The sequence below is a fragment of the Pithys albifrons genome, chromosome 2, assembly GCF_047495875.1.
Source record: "Pithys albifrons albifrons isolate INPA30051 chromosome 2, PitAlb_v1, whole genome shotgun sequence".
Classification (NCBI taxonomy): domain Eukaryota; kingdom Metazoa; phylum Chordata; class Aves; order Passeriformes; family Thamnophilidae; genus Pithys; species Pithys albifrons.
In genome coordinates, this window is record NC_092459.1 from 16,257,187 (window position 1) to 16,271,602 (window position 14,416).

At 36.6% G+C, this 14,416-nt stretch overlaps 1 protein-coding gene across 1 annotated transcript in view; it reads right to left on the minus strand.

Annotated features, from left to right (window-relative positions):
- TRAPPC12 (trafficking protein particle complex subunit 12) overlaps nt 1-14,416 on the minus strand; it is a 50,601-nt gene that overhangs the window by 33,120 nt on the left and 3,065 nt on the right. The window contains exons 3-5 of the mRNA XM_071548392.1: nt 11,545-11,661; nt 4,175-4,288; nt 3,203-3,341 (exon numbers count right to left, since the gene is read on the minus strand). Of these exons, the coding sequence (XP_071404493.1) occupies nt 3,203-3,341; nt 4,175-4,288; nt 11,545-11,661 (370 nt within the window). The remainder of the gene's footprint in view (nt 1-3,202; nt 3,342-4,174; nt 4,289-11,544; nt 11,662-14,416) is intronic.

Sequence of the window (14,416 nt, forward strand, 5' to 3'; positions counted from 1 at the left end):
TTTCTGTAACTTACTGGTCTATTAAACATAAGATCAAATTATTTCATAAAAGCATGACATAGTATTTGAATGTTCCATTTTAATTGCTGGCTCTCACTCGTTCAGAAACTCACAGGCATGACCAATGGAAAGGCCATCTCAGGTTGGGAAATCTATCACGTGAGAGTTCATTAAATATCATGACAAACAAAGAAACAAATGTTATGAATAGAAATAGGCCAGACTGTGTAAATACAAAGTCAAAACTGTAAAAAAACCCCCTGAAATCCATTAGTCATGAGAACGATGACAAAACTTCAGCTTTATATCCCCCACAGAGTACAATGATTTGTGCAGGAACCAAACTGGAACAGAGTTCCAGACCTAAGGACCTATCTTATTAAAAAAAAAATCAGACTTTTAACCTTTATACAGATGAATTTAAAAGAAATAAAGCTATAACTGAGATTATTTTAAGATTTTACTAGAAAATGAGAACAGTTTGCTCTCTGGCCTGTATAAAATAGGAATGGTCCAAGAGTAACTTAACTTACTTCACTGGCTGAACAAGGATTCCAGCAGATCACACCCCCCAAGAGGCTGCACACCTACAGCCAATGGAGATGACTGAAGAAAGAGCCCACAGAAACCAGGAAAGGAAGATTTCAGGAAGACTGGGGTTTACAGCCACAATGAAGACAACAGTAATGGGATCCATGCACAGCATGGCTGCAAATGCCATACAAAATATGAGGATGAACTGGAGATCAGTAGCACAGCCAAAACGGAAAGAGCTTTAAAAGAGCTTCAGAGGGAAATTAAGAGGACCATGTTAAGTTAAATTAATGGAAAAAACATCTTCCACTCCTCAAAGAGTTACTTGTAACTTAAATCCTTTGAGGTATATTTCTCAGAGATTACTGTAATAAGTTCAGAACTTTCCTCACTTCAAGCATAAAACCCAGGAAAATTTCTAATTTCTTAAATTTTTTAATAAGACTACTTTGAAAACAAAGAAATTATGTAAAATGTTGTATATATTACAATTAATGTGTACATTATTTATTTCTATACTCTCATTTCCTAAATTGACTTTTAAGTGCTTACTCCATTTATATACCATGAATCAAAACTAAAATGTTGAAACAAAACCCTTTCTTTTATGGTTATTACACCACAAAATTATATGCAAAATTACCAAACAGCAGTGGATTGTGTATTCATACTAAAAATTTCAAACAAAATGTATTAATGATTTATCTCTATTTTATTACTTAAATTAAGCAGTTAATGATGCATCTATACTACACTTCTTTAACCATAATCTAGCACAGTGTAGTTTAATGCTAGCCAGAAAAGACTTGCTTGTTTTCTCCTATGTCCCCACAAACAGCATTTCTCTGTCTCCTCAAAACTACATAAGGAAGGTTTGAGAGCTGTTCCCACACCTTTATCAAGATACAACTAGCAGGTCAGCTCCATCCAACCTTGATCCTATTTTCCTTACAAGTGATCAGATCACAGTCCTGGTTGGTATGTTCCACTGTTAAAAATGAACTGAAACATGTACTAATGAAATAGAATATTTTCCTTATGTTCACCTTTCTCTACCATCAATACCCTCATAATTTGTATTAAATAGCTGCAGTGGCTGAGTGGTTGCTGCAAGAACAGTTGGATCCAGGGCTCAGTCCCAGGATGGGTACCTGCAGCCACTGTCCAGACTGTCCTCAACTGTTCCTACTCGTATGATCTCTGGCACGAGGGCTCAAGTGCCTCAAATACTGACATGGCCTGCAAGGATTTTTCTTCAAGAAAAAGAACTTACTTTTAATATTCAATAAGATGTGGAAACATACATACAGCCTGGGGAAGACTAATCCTGTGCAGCACTGCATCAAGTGCAGAGCTGCCCAAAGCTAACTAGACCCAAGGAGCTGTCCAACCTGACGACCAAGACCTCTCTCACTCCTAAAAATTACACAGTTCTTTCTCAGTAGATCGCAAGAGTATGAGTAAGGTCAGAGAGACTTATTCTAGGCAGTTCACATTGGCCTTGCTGGGCTACAGCTGCTCCTCTGTATCACTCAACAGTTGAAACAGTCTTGTGCAAAAAATCTCAACTTTCCGACATCAACTGCCCTTCCTCAGTAAACCCTAAATCTCAGTATTTCTGGGTTACCTCATCAAGACTGCCAACCTCTCATGCAAAATGGACTCTAATTTTTCAGAGTGTCACTGCCTGTAACAGCTGTTTCTCACAAACATTTTATTATACACTGTGGTTTAAAAATGAAAGTCAAAGAAAATACATTAAGAACACTCAACAGTGTACTTGCATCAGAGAGTTATTTTTTTCTAAATAACAGATTTGGAAAAAATAAAATTTCAAAATAGCCTGAACAGGAGCAAAATTGCTCTTAAACCCAGCAATTTTTCAAGCCTAGACTTCTGGAGGACTAGCACACCCTGAGTAGAGGAACTCTGTGATTAACCTATGGGCTATTTGGAGCAGTGGGAAGTAGTGCCTCTGTAACTTGAGATAAACTGCTTATAAAGAATTGAGGCTGGTGGTGTTTTTTTCCTCTTCAACAATGAGATACATAGCAAACTTCTGATTTTTATTTACTTTCAATTAATAAACAAATAATATTATATTCAACCATTTTTCAAATTAAGGAGAATTATTAAATTAGCTCTAAATTTAATTTTCCCCTTTTAAGCCTAGAAACCAGTAAATACCACCTGCATTAGCACCTGCCTGCATGGGCACCAAGTACTAAAAACAGCATACCTATAGTACCTGGCTGAGTTTAGAAGGAAAAGCTTGTAGATTCTGCTTCTATAAACTCTCCCATCACCTTTCACAGTCTGTTTCTGGTTAAAATGAGATATTTAATTTCAGTGGGCTTTAATTTCAATACCATAGATCAAAACAATTTTATTTACTTGTCAAAACCATTCCTCTGTAGCAGCATCATGAAATACACTGCCTACCTATATTGTTTTACTCCTTGTTACTCCTTATAGGAACCTCCATAATGCAAACAATACTTTAATGCAGTGGTCAGTTGTATTATAGGAAAAAAAAAACAAATCAAACCCAACATAATCCAAAGTTCACCAATGCTTTAGGCTTAAAAACCCCTGAATCCAACTAGTATTTTATAATGACCGGTAAAAATGGAAAAAAAAAAAGCATTTGATAAATCAAGTATTTTACCTTTTCGTCCAGGGTATACGTGAGGATAATATTCATAATAAAGATCAGGCTGGTCTAAATTTCCAAATTGTTCAAATTCCATTTCTGCATTTTGGAATAGATTCAGTTTTACCAGCAGTGCTAGTCTCACAAACCACAGCTAAAAATTAATACATACAAAAAAAATAAAAGGGGAAGGTCTGTTATTAGCTTCAATCACAAGCCACATCCAAATACAATTCCAACTTTCTAAGTTTTTCTGATAAAAGCTGAGTAAAGAGTTTCGCTGTTACTCACTGCCAAGAATCAGGATTTATATTTACATGCTAGTTCACAAAATACTTTCCATCAGATCATTAAAACAAAACAGAGAACTCATGGCTTTATTGTTTGTAAATGTAGTGAGATTTTGCAGAAGAAGTTCAAAAACTGCCCTGCATCAAAATCAGAACACCTCTCTTTAACCTGAGTTAGCATGTACAAATTATCAATCTGATATTTTAATTGTTTTTCCAATTTTACACTATTTTTAAAATCTCTTTGGATTTTGGTGAAATTCCATGAGCTTTATAGTTACTAGGGCCAAAAGCATGAGTTCTCATCTGGGGTACATCTGAACTACTTGTAATATTGTACTAATTTGGGTTCTTACTTTCTTAACAACATCAAACACATTTCTGTATTTGAAATCTTACTACAAAGTTCACAGTCTAGATAGTTCTCACAGCGAGTATTTCAAGACAACAAAACACAATTCATTTTGCTAATGTGATTACCTTTAAAAGCATACAATAAAGTGAATTTTATTAAAAAAATAGTTCGTTTTAAATGCAGACCTACTTTACGTAAGAAGACAGAAAAAGTGACTTACTACAATGTTTACATAAGCTCAATTTTTAGGTTAGAATTAGGAAAAGAAGTTTGATCATGTTAAAAAAATGCCACAGTGAATATTGTTGGAAAACAGTGACATGGGTGTATCTTTAGACATACCTGTAAGGAATCTGTTGTATGGTTGGCTGGTTGGCCACTTTTTTTATATCCCTGACCATGGGCAGTCAGAAGCCGCCCACACAAGTCAACTGCTGCCCTCCAGTTTTTACTGCTCTGGGAAGAAGAAAAGAGTAAGTAGCAAAATCATAAAGTCCCTAAAATACACAACTGCTTATTTTGCCTGAAGCAGCAACATGTACCCATCTGCAATAATGACAAGGGCAGGAGAGCTGGCCAGCAAGAAGCAGAATGACATTCGTCAAAGCTGCAGGCCTAATTAGGCAAAAAGTGAAATCAAGCATTAATATTAACAGATCACGAAAAGGATAAACAAACCAAAAAGGATATACAAAACCATATGGAATTCTAAACTTAATGCTGTATCCTGGTTGTTAATATAAATGAATACTGTAATATTCACAACTTTGTTTTGTCCTCAAAAGGAGAAAAATATTGCCAGCCATACATTACCCATAATCACATCTAAGTTATTCTACTACTATAAAGTATTCAATGCTGATTCTTATCTTACTGACTTCAGTACTTCAGATTACAACCCCTATTGCAGTTCATTCAATGAAAATCAACTTTCCTAACCTTGCCCAGAACATTCCCAGCAATCAAGAACAAAGGACAAGAAACAATACAATGCAGAAAATGATAAATTCAGAACAATAACAATTATTTCACATATACAATGTAAACATCTGAATTTCCATTGCATGACTAATTTTAAAATGTTCTTAAATTTATTTTTTTATTTATAGAACAAAAACATTCCTAGTTAGACAAATGCACTGTCATGCCACACTGTATTCCTATTAATGTTTCTGCCTTGTATTGCCTGATACAGCACACCAAGACCTTAAAACATTTATTAATGCTTCACAGATTTTAGGCTATCACACTTCTCTATCATACAGAAGAGTTTTTCAAGAGATATGTATCCAGTAGGTCATTCTAAAATAAATACATCTTCTTCCTGAAAGTAATACTTTTCCAAATAGTTTCTTAAATATATTGAAAAAAAAGTAATAGAAATTCTCGTACTATCTGATGAAATGGTAAGGAATAAAATATATTTTTATTGGCAGTTGCAAAATTCAGATACAACCTTGAATTGGTATTCTTATTAAATTCTCTGCAATGTTATAGAAAACATGATGATAAAGCAAACAGTTACATCAAAAAATTAGTAGTAACAACTGAAGAGTTTTTATACTTTCTGGCCCCCAATTTGCAGCCATACAGTTCAAAGGTCCACTGACAAAGACATTACCATGTGCCAACCACCTCATCTCTCTCCCTTGCATTTCAAATGCCAGATAAAAAGTTGAGTTCCACTGGAAATGCAAAAACAAGGCCGCAAAACCATGAACCAGCATGTCAGAATCACAGATGTCTGCATTCTTATGGAAGAGCAGAATTGATAATGTGTTAATAACATCCTTCAACATCTACCTGTATCAACTTAGAAAAGCAGAAAGATACTGACATGGGTTACCTGAAATTCATTCCTTTCCTGGTGAGACAAATTGCATTACTATTATCCTTAGAATAGAAGCAAACACAGACTCAAAACTGCTCAACTTTTCTTCCCAAGGGAGATTTAGGATCCAAAATAATAACGGATCGTTTAGTTAGTTGCTACAAGTTTTTAAATTCTATTTCAGGCATGGACAAAAAACTCTCTTTCTTTACAGAACAAGACAGCCAGGAAAAGCAAGTCTGACAGTCATTGTGAAAACAGTCTTTGCTGGAAAATAAAACATAATATTCATCATGATTTCAAAATTAGAGCTGCCTGCTCGTCATGAAGCGTAATTCCCTGTGGAAGTTTAAGAGAAGGTTGCTGGCAGTACAGCTTAATTTGAATCACTCTGGACATATCACTGTGTCTGGCAAATTTGACCAAACATAGAGTTGCCAGTCTACCAGAAATCTTTACCCAGTTATTCCAAAACCTTGCACGTCACTTACTTTCACATTTCCTATGGTCTACAACCACACACTCCTAACAACCCGGGGCCCTGTTCCTGAATTTTGTTTGTAAATTTTAAGTAGAGGCCCAAGGCAAATATGGACACCACAGCTTCAGATATAGCATCAAAAATAGTGAAGAATATCCTCAAAGACAAAAATAATTATTTGATGATGATAAAGTCTTCTATCTGCTATTGTGTGAAAACATTAATTTCTCCAAGAAGAAAGTACTGTCAGCCAAATATTACTGTGAAATAGCTCACCAACACAGCAGCAGCTGGCAGCAGAGAACTTCTCTCCACACATGACATTAGCACTATTTCCCCTGATCTCCCCCACAGAGGTATGAAGTTTTTCTTCTAATGAAAGCTAACAGTTTGTATGATTCCTGTATTTTTTGAGGATTAGTCCAGATGTTTATTTAGTGAAAGGTTTTCATAAGCAAATATGTTAAAAACATAATTGTTTTTAACGTGAATGTTTTTTACTGAACATTTGTAAGGAAGTGAAAAGTTAACACCCTAGGATGCACATTGGAATCAATCAAATTTAAGATCTGTTTTGTGACCCTGGTGCAAAGAGCAGGTATCTGCATTTGTAGAAGTAATCTAGGAAGGACTTCAATATATATAAGGACCACATCACTAAGGGATATGCAGATCCACAAATTAAGAAAAGGAAAACCAAAACATTTCAGTACTGGCTGCGATACACACATCAAAGGTAGACCAAGCAGATCAGCCACTCAGTAGATAATGCATTACCTCCTTCAGAACTTCTCTGTTCTTCAAAAACACAGAAGTCCTGGGGGAGGTTTACACACAGACAGGGAAAATGCATAGCACAACAGGTTTCAAATGTAATTCTTCTGTCTAGCAAAGCGAGTCATGAAGACTGATGTCTACAGAAAACGTGTTCAGTGATAAAAAGGGAACTGCACTGATACACAAAGACAATTTATAACATTATTCATTCTCTCAGGAAAACCACTGAAATTTTATCCAATAAATTGATGCTTCTTACTGTGGGAATGCAACTTTTTCCCACAAGCACCCAGCTACTGTTCATGCTGCTTGTATCTTCCTTCAAATCAGCTATGAAAATGTGAGAAATTGCTCACTGATTTATACACAAAAGAACAATAACCTACCCTATTTTTAAGGACAATTTATAAGTTATTAAAGCGAGTATGTATGCCATACCACTGTGTCCTGATTTATTATACTGTAAAACATATGCAAAAGCACAACATTAGTCACGTGCAAAAGTAGCAGTATATGACTTTTTTTAAATACACTCAAAGGGAGTCATTAACTCTACATGTAACACCATTAAAGTGATTAAAATGTCCTCCTCCACTAGCTATGACATGCCTCTCCTCTGTAAATTACTTTGGTAGAGCACTTTCACATCAGTTAAGAAAATGTAGTTAGTAACCCTTTCCTGGTCTGGCAGCTTGAAGAAATGATTGCATACTTAGAGCTAACACTGTGTATTTACAGTGGCAACATCAGCAGTCTTTTTTTAGGTATAATAACTATCCAAGACAGAATTGTCCTGTGGCTTACAGCTCAAAATATCAGAAAGGTCTCTATTAAAAAAGAGTGTGCTATTTCTTCAAAAGAGGGTAATCTAAAATATGGAATAGCAGGAAGTAACACAATTGCAGCTTGTATTTGATGCTATAAAACAAGGCAACACTGTGAAGCTCTTCCTTACATTTATTTGATCTAGATGTAAATGATTGTTCCTATGCCTGATGGATAAAACTTTATAGAAACTGAAAACTCAAATATTCTGCCTTCAGTTGAAAAATATAAAAACTTTCCCTGTATAAATGTGTAACTATTCACAAGTTATTGCAGAATTATTTTGCTTAATTGCTCCAGCACTCCTGTATCTTTTACAAGCCCCAAAGTTGTAAAACTAATTCAACTACGCCAATTCACGCTGCGTCTCTTCTATTAAAACATTTCCAATTCATTGTTACCCATTTGATAGCAGAAAATCAAAATGTCAAAGTACAGTTGTTCAATAAACTATCTTAGGGTTACTGGTACAAATCTCGCTCAAACAACTATAAGACCAAAACTATTTTGTTAGCCAAGTGTAACAACCTGAGTTCACTTCCTCCTGAACAACTATTTGTCTTAGACATGATGCTGCTCTTGGTGGTCTCATCAGAAAAGGAGCACCTCTGGAAGCTCAGCTTACTAACTTCTCGATAACTTTTGTTTTCTGACAACTAATTGTACCTCGGGAACCTTTTGCAGACCGTTTGCACTGTGATTCCCCCAAAAGGACATCAGTCTCTATCCAACATTCTTTGCTGCACTCACTAATTTCATCTTACCCACAGAATTGTTTCTAACTTCAATATTTTTTACTGGAACTTTTATAAGGATCTGAGAAGTTATTACTCTAGGATGCACACTGCAATCAATCAAATTTAAAATATTGTTCTGTACCCCAGTGCAAAGAGCTGGTATCTGCATTTGTAGAGTTAATCAAGAAGTACTGTCAATATATGTAAGATCACATCACTAAAAAGGGATCAGATGATCTGCAGTATCAGAGTAAGAGAAAAGGCAAACCAGAATCTTTAACATGCAGAGTCATGTAAGTTACAATGTAACATGTGGAGTTCTGGGCAGCGATAACACAAAAATATCAGCTTCCATGGGAGGAGATTGTGAGAAGAGCTCCTAAGATGACTGTGAAGGCATTCATGATGAGATGACTAGAGAAGGGTTATTTTTGCCTTTAAAAATAAAATCTGAGAAGTGGAATTACCACTGCTGCCTACCCATACAAAGTACCACCGAAGAGGAAGCAAATACTGTGAAAAGAACTTGACTTAAAAAGCAACATGAGACCAAAACACTTATATTGTTGTAAACAACTTTAGCTTTGATTAGGAAAGAAGGTTTTGAAGGAGAACTGATTAGAAACAGACAAACAAGCAAACAGAAGCAACTGCATTGTAGACTAGAGAAGCTTCAGAATTGCATCTGAAGACATGTGGTAAGAAGATTTGGGGTACCAGTGAGCCATTTAGTATGTTTTCCCCATCCACACAGGATTAGAACAGTAACCAGATGCTAATGAAGCAGCTTCCTCTGAAGCACACAAGCCTGAAATACTCCTCTTTTTTTTCTGATTTTTTTTCCATTCCAAAATACAGTGGAGTTCACCCAAGTTCATTCAAACCTAATAAATTTTTCAAAACAGAACCTTACACATTCACTGTTGGTCTCAGCTGCCACTGGTGTCTTTGTACAACATGTGGCAACTCTTGAGACTTTTAGATGGGATCCCATCTAAATTTAGATGCGGCCAGTGACTGGATTATTGGACCTCTGCAGGCTTAAGAGTTCACAGGTGAACACCTAAAGAACAGGTATCAGTCTGAAGCTGAAGTCTATCCTGATTCCAAGCATTTCTCTTCTGTACTGGGGACCCAACTGAAATAAAATCTTTGAAGTTGCTGCAAAGGATTGATTTGAGCGACAATCTTACTAATTCCAATGTTCATGTGTAGTTCACAAGGATAACAAATAATTCCTAAAGAAAAAAAATTGTAACTTTATGGAAACTGCATAGCAATATTCCCAATGTTCACTAGTTTTTAACAAGATCTTCATGAAAATATTTCCTGTAAGTGGTCCTTTGCATCAGAAGATTTATTCATTGCAAATATTTTGTCAGGAATTCACTCATAAACAAAGTAAAATTGGTGATTGGCAATAGAGTACTTATTATATGTTATTCTTGCCTATTATGCATGTAAAAAGCATACATCTTTTTAATCCATATCATCCAACACAGGATTTTGATGTTTCTAAGTCTGAAATCTTTTGTAACTTTGAAGACTGTTGTCAAACAGAACTAAATTTTCCACATCTAAAATTTCAGGAAAAAACAGCAATGTTTGCAAGGGGGAAAAAAAGATCAACTACTTCTTATCATAAGAAAACTCCAGAGCTCTGCAAACACAACTGAGAAATAGTTATATTGCACCCTAAAAAACCAACCAACAGCTAATGACTGAAAGCCTTGAAAACTGAAGCCATTCTAGCTGAATGGCTGCCATTTTACAAAAACCCCATACCCTTCCACTAGGACAAGTTTTTGAAAAAAAGTGTGCTATAGGTAGCAAAAAACCCTAGAGCTGCAGAGTGCCTGCTGGGTTTGCTGCCCTGAACCTCCAAGCCCTAACACAGCACGTCTGGAACTCAGGAGGATGCTCAAAGTGCAAACAGGACCAGCAGCAGCCACTGCCCCTCAGCTACAGGGGGGTCTGCAGCACAGAGGAACATCTTGCACAGACACAACTACCAGGCTAAATGGAAAAATGTTTGCCATATGTCAAAACTCCCTTTCTGGAAGAGAGAAAGGAAGTGCAGAAAAAATGCTCAGACACTGATGGGTACAAGATCCTTCCATAAGATTTTGTTTTCCCCTCCAAACTCTCAAGTTAAGCAAAACATTGAGACAAACAGAAAAATATCTGTGTCTAGGATGAAGATTACAATCTGGTTTTTTAGGCTTAGTTTCCAAAATTACTGCTGAATTCCTTTAACAAGGCTTGCAGAGACCTCCTGGAGTATTTTAACACGACAAAAAAGCTGTGTCTTTTGGAGCTTTACAAATAAAGTCACACAGTTAAATTAAAGGATGTTAAAAATTAAATATAGACTGTACTAACACCTACAATTCCTCACTGCTTTTCCTCAGTAATTTTTCATGAATTTTTTTCAAAAATTAGTCAAAAATACCCTGACAAGTAAGGCTCAATTACGTAATACCAGTGAGTTTCATGCAGGAACACAGTGGTTGAAGGAACAAGCCAAGGTTCAAAAGGCTGCTAGATACAACTATTTTCAGGACGGAAATATTTACATTAATGAAAGGATTAAATTAAGCTTTCCTTTGAAAGCAATTAACTTTAGTTTTCCTGCACTGAAGTCAAAAATAAACAGTTGAAATTATCATATCAGCTTTGCTTACCATTTACAACTTGCATGTCTTTTTGTAGAACACTCAGGTGAAAACATAAGTAATTCATAGACAGGTGAACAAAAGTGATGAAAAACTGTTTTGCAACCTTTTACATTACATAAAAATTTACAGTCACTTAAGATAATCTTTTTACTAACTTTTGCATATAAAAAAGTGTTTACTGTGCATGATTTAAAACCAAATATTTAAACCCCAGTGTCATCCCCATTAAAAACTCCTGTAATGTGGTGAGCACTATTGCAGGACCATGAAGAGACTGATACGCAGATTTTTTTCCCAGTTTCTCCTCACGGTCGGTAACTCCTAATTATCTTGAGGGAAGCACAGTATTTAATACATATTAAATTACAAAGATTGTTACTTACAATCAGCTGTTTCAAGCCCACAAATGACTGCTCTACAGAACTGGTGTTCAAAACTTGTCTCTTCACTGCAGCTTGCTCCCCCAAGAAACGAAGCATTAAGTCTTTTACTGCATCTCCCTTGGTGTTCATGGAACAGAAGAAGACACATAACAAGACTAATTTAAACATTATTTTTGCAAAATGAAATGTAGAGTTAAAGCTGAGCAATGTAGTTCTTTTCTCTAGAGAAAGACTTATTTTCCAGCACTATGTGAAATAAATATAACTGCACATGTATTTACAGCATTGCAATGAAACCTTCTGCATTTACTCTACATAACTTGCTATGTTCTTTTTCTTCCATGCACAGGTTTCAGTTAGCATTGACATTTTCAGGTTTATTTGCTTCTCATACTATCAGCGTTCACAGATCTCACAAAATATTCCTCAAAGATCTGATGAAACACAGTAAATTTTATGGGTTTTCACAATGCATATTAACTTGAAAGGTGCAATCTACTGATCAAAAATAAACTTGTGTGTGATAGGCTAGCCCTAAATACCCACAAAAAATAGAGACATCATAAAACAAAGGAAACAGCAACCCTTCAACAAGTGCTCTTAATTTCAAAAGAACTAACTGGAAGAATCAGGCATAAAGATGAAATGCATAAAATACAGTATAGGATAGCTATGATAATTGGTATTAAATGTTTGCACTTTCCTCATGGACAACAATGGGAAGGAATGTGACTGCAACTACTCTTTCATTCCATGAAAATATTTTACTTCTAATGCTGTCACTCATCCAATGAATAAACAAGATATCCACCTTTCAGACAGAAGAGTCCAAAGAACTTTTAATCTCCCCCAACTGTGTGTGTGTGTGTGTGTGTGTGTGTGTGTGTGTGTGTGTGTGTGTGTGTCTGTCTGTCTGTGTGTTTGTGTCGGTCGGCTTTGCTAACGAAGATTTGGGAAGGGCTGTCCCCACGTGGGTGGGCCCTTCCAGCCTGCGCAGTGGATTTTAGGTGAGGCTCAGCGTGCGCAGAACTGGCCCCACCGTTTCAGCCCCGAGGTTCATCTGCCACGGCCGAGCGAGCTTGGACAGTGACAGTGAAGTCCTCAGGACTAGAACCTACAGCACCCAGCATTTCCCAGGAGGTCTCCCATCCAAGTACTAATCCGGGGCTGACCCTACTTAGCTTCCGAGATCTGACAGGATCGGATGTCAGGGAGGCACTTTGGACCCAACAGTACTTTAGGGAAGGAAACAGTAAAGATGAATGAATGTAATGAAACAAAGGACAATGACAGCAGACAGCAACTCATGAAAAGAGACATAATGGAAAGCGCATAAAAAGCTGCACTCAGGCTTGTTCTGACAGCTGGAGAACACGGATACAGACAATCCATACCATTCACAATCCAATAGTTCAAAAATAATGTTTCTTAAATGATCATCAAAAATTAGAACACAGAAGAAATAAAAAAAATTGCTATTTTTTTGGTATGTTTTATCTTCATAAAACTTAACAAATTTTCAGACACCACACTTGTTATACAAACTCTTTTTGAGAAAGCAGGGAAAGAAATAAAGGATCAAGCTCTTCAAATACACGCCATGCAAAATTCCAGTCCTTCCCTGAAGCACATTTGTGGTTCACTCGCTGTAAATGCACTTTGCAACCAACTTCTCTGTCCACTGCACGCAGCCTGCCTGGTTTAACACCTTGGATTAACACTTAGCATTAGCAAACCGTTCATACCAAAGGCATAATGACTATTGTTGGAGGCTGCTTTAACATTGAAAACATGCCTCCCACGATGTTTCAGTTGACATTTCAAGTACTCTATAATTATAGTTTCAATTAAATACACAGTTTGCAGTACTAGAAGGGAACAGAACAATTATAACAAACTAGGGGATGTCAAGTCAGTCAAAGCATGCACTCAGGCCACTGAAAACCAGCAACTGAAAGTGAGGAAAGATGCCTAAACAAAGCCCTTCAAAACTTGTCCCTGCTGACATATCTATGAGACTGCTTATAAAGTATAATCAATGAAGAAAGCAGCAGGAATGCCCTTTAATTCCACTGATGACTTTAGATCAGGTCTTATGGTAGAAATACATCACGCAGACATTGCCAAAAGTGTTCTTTTCAATTATGTACTAAATGGCAGGTCTGCATATGTGCACATGGCCAGATTTAGGGAATCATCAGCACAAAGCAGCCTTTAACCCATGGTTGGACTGATGAAAGTGAGAAAGAACTACTGTGAAATAGGACGCCTGCAATAAGGAGACTCTCATCTCTGAAGCCTGCAGAAGGGATCAACCCTTCTGTTCATCCCATTAGCTGTCAGGAGGGAAATTGCACACACTCTTGAGTAACTCATCAAGGTCTAAGAGATATTTTGAGGAAGGTGGGAAGGACTGGAGAAGTAGCAGCTCCCCATGACGGTGTTTTCTTTCATGCTAATTATCAGTCCACAAACAAATGTTTTAGGACAAAGCTAACCAAAGCAGCAGCAGCACGGCATGTATCTAAAACTGGTATCACTTATTGCGACAGAACCCGAACATATGTCAGATAAGTCATCCACAAATCTGGACCTGATTCACTCCAGAAACTTTGCTGACAGCTCCAGCAGATTGGGAAGTTACTGCAGATTGTTCTCTGCTTGTATTTGACTATTGACTGATAATCTTTGTTATGCACAATTAAGGACTAAAGTACCCAAACTCTCAACACCATTTATCTAAACAACAATTCCATTACCCAGAGACATAGATACCAGAGAGTAGAAGTAGCCCATTGCAAGAAAAAAAACCCCCAAATTACTATACCTAGCCTAGGCTGAACAGCCAGAATAAAACTGCTTCATTAGAAAT